Genomic DNA, 7,247 nt, shown 5'->3' with positions numbered 1-7,247 from the left:
TTTTAAAATCCCATCTCATGTTGTCAGAACAGTCCTATATACGCAATTTTCTTTAAGTTTCTGAGTCTGTGAAATTCTGCAATGATAAGACACAAGTATGCATAACATTTAAAATACAACAAATCTGTAAAGGGGCAAATACTTTTTTTTTTTTAGATCAGCAATGTGCACAATTTGGGCCATTTCTGCATATAACATTACAATGCTCTTACATAGAATAAAAAATTAACAATCCACCTGTTTTCTATCTTATGCATGAAAGAGCCCAGGTTCTGCACATAACATTTGGAAGCTCAGAGCATTGTGAGCATCTATCGTTTGGGTATTTTCTACCTGATACATGCTTCAAATGTCTCTTAACTGGTTGTTTGTTGGATTCAAAGTGTGTGCTTTGTACAACGTAAAATAAGATGCATTTATGTTACTTTAAATGATGCAGACTGTAAAAAAACTAAGGTGATAAAGTTGATTTTAATGTGGTTCAGCATGTAACCTTTGAGGGCTTTCCATAACATGTGGGCAAATGTGTGACTAAAGATTTTTTTTAAAAGCTTTCATTCTGAATTAGTCAGAATAACCTGCCTTAAACAGAAGAAAGAACAATCAGGCTATTTACTGTCATGGAAAGGTACCCTCAGCAGCACCATCACATCCAGCTGTCTGTTGTCAACTTCTCACAAAAAGGAAATAAAATGGAGCAAACTGTTTCCTGGAGCAAACTGTTTATTTCTAATGTTTCCTACAGATGCATTTTAGTCTTTGATTGTGATATATACTGGAGGGAAAATGGAAGCAACAATTGGCCAGAGAACAGAATAAGATACACAGAGACGAAAAAGTAGCAAGAAAGGAAATAAAGGAATAAAGGGGAAAGAAAGCGTAATGAAGAGGATTTGGAAATAAGGGAGAAAAAAAGGAAAAGAAGGTGGGAAGGAAGGTATTGAGAGTAATCTGGAAAATCCTGAAACCAAATTGCATTTATTTTTTCATAAACCTGAAATAAAACATACATTTCTAGGCAAGAAATTTAAGATTTTAGTTTGCAGACAGACAGGGGCCTTTAAAGTTGATTTTTTAGTACAACAGTTCTCAAAGTAAATATACACCCCCCCAACCTGTAATTCATTTTAGCTCAACCTCTTCAAATAACTACAGTAAGTATTGTAATAAATTAAGAAAAATAAAACAGGAACCTTAAAGATAAAACTCAGGATTTGTGATCAGAAAAACAAATAATAAAAAGGGGACAGGAACAGGTCAGCTGAAACCGGTCTCCTGCCAGTCCTCTTTGCCCCAGTCTGGTAACTGTGTGGAATATTCAAAGTCTGGTCCTTTATAGCGTAATGCATGCAGATACATGACAAGCTCCTCCTTCGTGGGGTCCGGACGCACCAGCTTACATTCACTGCACAGGTGGTCTCTGGTTCCTAGAGTTTTCTGAGCAGAATCTGCTGCTTTGCTCTGGTTCCCGACTCTATATGCTGTTTCAAGGCTCTGAGATTCTTCTAAAGAGGCTTTGCTGGAGATTTCTTTCTCAGATAAATTCTCTGCTTGAGTCAAGTCTGTTTTCTCAACCTTCTCTGCTTCCCTTTGGACCCCAACACAGTCCCCCATTAGATCTAGCAGGTGTAAATCTTCTTGGGAGCGATGTTCTTCCACCAAAGCCTGCAGCAGCTCCTCGTCACTTTTCCCAACCAGCCCCCCCTTGCCCCTGTGAGGACCCCAGGCGTGGGAGCCATAGATGGGATCGTTGAGGATAGGAAAGCCCAGGTACTGCAGGTGGACCCTGATCTGGTGGGTGCGGCCAGTGAGCGGTAGACAGCGGACTACGCTGGTTTTTCCGTTAAAGCTGAGCCTCTGGAACACGGTTCTGCACTCCTTTCCCTTCGGATCGACCCGACAGAGGCCGATCTTAAAAGAGACGACCAGGATGGGTTCCTCACAGATCAGCTCGCCTTCAGGGAACTCCCCCTCCACTCGACACACGTACTCCTTCTCAAGCTAAAATAAGAATGAAAAATCTCAGTGAATGCCAAGAACAGCTCAGAGAAGCTTTATTAAAATTCCATCCTCAACATACCTGTCTGTCTCTCACCATCTGGTCTAGTTTCTTGGATTTCTCCAGCGTCCTGGCAAACAGCAGGACTCCAGAGGTGAGCCTGTCCAGCCTGTGGACGGTGTGGAGCTCAGAGACGCCGTGCTCTTTACCCAGGATGAAAATCACAGTGTTGTGGCGGAAACGACCGCAGGGATGTACGGGGATAGAGGCTGGCTTGTCCACTACAAGCACCTCCCCATCGTCCACCAGGATCTCCAGTGGCGCGCCGATAACAGGAGGCTCATGGCGGTGCACAGTGTTCCTCATGTGGTCGTTATTCTGCAGAGAATCAGAGTGAAAATAAACACTGGATCACTCACTATAACATTTAGAGACATTTCTTTTTCCTTCTTTCTTATCAACCGTACATATTTATCCATGCATTTATCTAACAAAACTATTTTCTATTTCTGAAGGGTTTATTAGACTTAGACCAAATTTATTGTCATTTTGTACACAAATTAAATTTCATTCAGTACAGCTCTCAAGAAATTTCTATTTATTAAGTGCAGCAGTGATCAAGTGTAAACATACGACTGGTATATGATTTAAAGTTTTTCCAACATTAGGCATTTTTTTTTTTCTTTCCCCATTTAATGCAACATTCAGCAGTCTAATGGCTGTGGGGAAGAAGCTGTTTAGGATTCTGCTAAAAATCCATCAGATGCTTCGAAGCCTTTTCCCAGAGGGCAGCAGGGAGAACAGTCCATGGTGGGGGTGTGAGGGGTCATTTATGATGTTACAGGCTCAGGACACGCTGCGCTTGGATGAAATGTGTTTTATGGAGGGAAGAGGAGCCCTGATTATCCTTTCTGCTGTTCTCTCTACTCCCCTCACCTTCTTCCAGTCTGAGGCGCTGCAGCCTCCACACCACACAGTGAGACAGCTGGTCAGAACGCTCTTCATGGTGCTTCTGTAGAAGGTGGTGAGGATGGGTGGGGGAAGGTGGGCTCTCCTCAACCTCCTCAGGAAGTAAATGCGCCTTTGTGTAGGGCTGGGCGATAATTCAATAACGATATATATCGATCGATAGACGTGTCGCGCAATAGAAAAAAAGAGGTTCGATAAAAGTTCGATAAAGAAACGCAGTTTTCCTTCCTTCTCATTGTAGCCTAGCATGTAGGTTTATGCTAGTCACTGCTTCCTCCCAACCAATCGCAATCGCGGACCCAGGCACGCCGTCACAAAGCGCCGCCCTCTCAGACCACAACACAGAGCACATGAAGATGTCGCAGCAAGGAGAGGCGGAGGAAACTGTTCCAAAGAAAGGTTTTTGTAGTTCGCCAGTTTGGCAGTATTTCGGTCATGGCAAGTCGGACAAAAAAACTACAGTCATCTGTAAAATGTGTAGGGAACCAGTGAAAACGAAGTCTGATAACACAACCAACTTTTTTTTATCATCTCAGCCGCTCACACCCGCAGGAGTACGAGCTGTGTAGGCCCCGGCGCGGCTCTCCTCCGAGGAATCTTCGGGAATTTCGGGGGGGGGGAAATAAAAAAATTCAGTTCTGGGCAGTTTCCCACGTAGTTCTAACAATTGAGAGAAAAATGCTGAGGGGCCAGCAACTTCAAATTAATAACTCAGGTTAAAGTAGGAAACTAAGCTGAACCATAACGAGGTGCCAGTAGCACCTCTATAAGAATAGGGGTGAGAAAAAATACCCCATAGAAATGCTAGGCTAAAGGGTGAGTTGATTTGGGTTTTTGTTCTTGTTGAGTGGAGTGGAGTTTACATGGTAGCCTAGTCCTACAATCTTTTAATTACCACAAGCTGGTGGTGTACTATTCCCACTCAAATAGGGTATTCTATTTATGCATTTGTTATATTTATTTTGGTCACTTTTCTGGTCGCTTTAGTTTATTCTTTGTCAGTATTTAATAACATAGGTCATGTCTCTTAAGTCATTTTTCTTTAAAACAATTTTGTTGTGGTTAAAAAAGTTGGTTAAATAAATATTTAATTGGAAGTCTGCGTTTGTGTTCTTTATTAAAATTAAATCATTTAGCAATATCATAAAAAGTCCAGGCAGAGCTGCACATAAAATATGGTTTCAAATCTTTTCAATGATTATCGATCAATATGCATTTTTTTTTTTATCGATAAGCTTTTTTTCTATATCGCCCAGCCCTACTTTTGTGCCCTTTTGACCAGTGAGGTGGTGTTTACATTCCAGGTGAGGGTGTCTGTGATGTGCACCCCCAGGACATTAGAGCTTACCAGATTATTTGGATTTAAATATGATAAAATAACCTGCTTAAAATGCAAACTATGGAACTTGGTTTGGAAACTGGGTTAAAAACATCTTAGAGTGAATGAGAATAACACCAGTAACACCATAACAGCATTAAAGGAGAAATAATACGAGCTGCACCATGGAAGTCATTTGTCCAGATAGAGGCAGAGCTGAAATCAGCCTTTCTTTCATGTCATCATCCAGATATTAAAGGTTATATAACATTGGTAAACTGAATTAAGTAATTAAACATATGGAGAAGTATTAAACACAGAGTGCTCAACAACAAATTATCATTTCTATGACAGGTTTAAATTTAATGTCCTAAAATTCGATCCAATTCATCACATTTATGGTTTACTGCATCCCCTGTGCTGGATGAGCTGTTTGTTGCATCATCACAAGTTTTGGCCGTGTTATTTCCATGTTAAATGCCTATCAGCTGAAAAACATATACTCTTATTAACTGAGACACACCTTTTGTGATCTCTGGTTTGTTATTTGGTTTAAAGCTGTTAAGGGCTGCTGTAGGGCGGAGTCATGGAGCCTGGCAGCCACTGAATATGGGGCAGGCATTTATCGTAAAGTTTATCGTTATTGTAATCAAATTCTCATCATAAGAATTTGATTTATTTTATAAATGATAAATAATGATAGAGGATTGACGGTGACTCCCTCCTGGAGAGAAATATCGGCTGTGCTGCTGCTACCAACACCTCTGTTTATAGATGTTGGAGATCGGACTGTTTTTTCCGTGTAGTCCTGTTTCTCTGACTGTGACCAACTGGATGTTTCTTCATCCTCTGACATTCTTTTGTATCTCTGCTTCTTTCTGTGTGTCTGCTTCTGTCTCCTTGAACCCCAGTCAGCCTCGGCAGATGGCCGCTCATACTGAGGCGACATTCACAATAGAGGCCTTGATGCTCAATTTGGATTCGGAGAAATCCGATTTCTTTGCGCTACGACATTTCCAAATATATGGGACTTCTATGTGATCTCCTGTGTGAACTGCAGTCATACAATGCAAGTGTCCCGCATGCCCAGTAGAGGACGCAATGACATCACAGGCCAGCGTGCTCCATGTTTACGGAAGTAAACATGGATGGCAGTGCCGGAGTGCATCTAGTGATCTTTCCCAACCATAAAAACAAATCTTTTAAAGAGTGTTAAACATAAATACTCCTCTCCGCATCATCCATCAGCCATGGTTGTTGTTTTTCTCTTTCGCTTCTTTATAGCAAGACCCAGAAAAGTGACCTTTGTCGGGTATTAATGGCGTTCAGGTCAGATGAATGCGACCTGGCTGTTCAGACACAGGTCGCATTTAAAAAGCTCAGATTCGTATAGGATTCAGGACCACGTAGCCAAGCGGCCTGGGTCATATTGGAAAAACTCATCTGTGTTTTTCAGACTGCCAAGAAAAGATCAGATACAGGTCGGATATGGGCCAAAAAAATCGGATCTGAATGTAGCCTGAGCCTGGTTCTTGAGGAGGTTTCTTCCTGTTAAAACTGAGTATTCCTCTCCACTGTCGCTACAAGCATGCTTAGTGTGAAGGATTGCCTGCAATCAACTGGTTTTCCTTAGATAGAAAACTTTGAATCAATGTGACTGTATGATCTGGTTAAATTGCAAAGTGCTTTGAGATAACATGTGCTGTGAATTGGCGCTATATAAATAAAATGAATTGAACGACTTTTGTTATCGCGATAGTACCACAAAATATCGTGATAAGATTTAAAGTCCATACCTCCCAGCCCTGCTAAATAAATGTCAGGGGGTTAGAGAGAGAAAAGACAAACATATTTATGGCTTCATCAGGCAGACATGTGACTAATATGATGGAGTAACATGGAGCTAAAGTGAGAAAGTGAAGCACTGACCCTGAGCACCACGGACAGGTCCTCCACCGGGGTCTCGTTGAGCCGAATGCGGCCCTCTTTAGCTGCCCTCTCATAGTACTCTATGGACTCCGCTCTGAACTCGCTCTTGAAAACCTCCAGGAGGCTCTTACCGATCCACCTGCCTTTGCAGTAGGTTTTGAAGTCAAAGTAATAAGGGAAAACTTTCCGCAGGCCACCTTCGAAGTAGTAGGACGTTTCTTCGAAATGCTCCTGGCTGAAGCTGATCCCCGGGTTACGTTTCTGGGGCGGTGGGATGTACCTCTCCCCGGGACGGAGCTTCTTCCCTCCGGCTCCTCTTCGCCTCTTCCCTCGGCCGCCTGTCTCCGGTGGGTCGGCCTCTTCATGTTTGCGTTTCCCGGTGTTTGCGTCCTCTGTCTCCGCGGTGTCCCCCACGGACGCTGCTTCAGGGACTGTTTCCGGTTGCTCCATCGTTTCTGTCCCCCGTTGAGACCACAGATGAATAAACTTTCCGCTCAAAGTTCTGATAATGTTACGATAAGGAATAAAGCAACAAGCAAAACCCGTGAAGTGACTTTTGGGCACCGGGAACAGAGACAACAACAGAGAACTTCTAGCTGATCCACGCACATGCATTGCTAGCGTGGACGCACAGTGATGACGTCGTTATATGCGCGAGTTGTAGTTCCGTCAGATTTATGAACGTTAAATGTTTGAAAACATAAATTGTTTAAACGGTTTATTTGCTATTAGTATATGTTTAATTTTCTTTTGGTGAATATAACTTTGATCAAATACAGCTCATATGTTTGAATTAATCATGCTAATTTGCAAATTCAATTCTTTATTTCTATAGCGCCAATTCACAACACATCATCTCAAGGCACTTTACAGTTCACCAGATCATACAGTCAAACTGATTCAAAGTTTTCTATCAAAGGAAAACCAGTTGATTGCATCAACTCATTGACTCAAAGGAATTCCCTCACATTAAGCATGCTTTTAGCGACAGTGGAGAGGAAAAACTCCGTTATAACAGGACATGGGCGTAGG

General features: G+C 42.2%; 1 protein-coding gene across 1 annotated transcript; it reads right to left on the bottom strand.

Moving 5' to 3' along the window:
* Positions 1–962: 962 nt before the first annotated feature.
* On the bottom strand, positions 963–6,849 carry rpusd2 (RNA pseudouridine synthase domain containing 2). The gene is made up of 3 exons (XM_038286195.1): positions 6,216–6,849; positions 2,081–2,377; positions 963–2,001 (listed from the first exon to the last, which is right to left on the bottom strand). Exons 1-3 carry the CDS (start codon positions 6,828–6,830, stop codon positions 1,258–1,260), a joined length of 1,656 nt encoding a protein of 551 aa, XP_038142123.1. The 5' UTR covers positions 6,831–6,849; the 3' UTR covers positions 963–1,257.
* Between the last annotated feature and the right edge of the window lie 398 nt (positions 6,850–7,247).

The sequence above is a fragment of the Cyprinodon tularosa genome, unplaced genomic scaffold (assembly GCF_016077235.1).
Source record: "Cyprinodon tularosa strain WSP-4 unplaced genomic scaffold, ASM1607723v1 ctg222, whole genome shotgun sequence".
Taxonomy (NCBI): Eukaryota; Metazoa; Chordata; class Actinopteri; order Cyprinodontiformes; family Cyprinodontidae; genus Cyprinodon; species Cyprinodon tularosa.
This window is presented reverse-complemented; position numbering and strand designations above follow the sequence as displayed.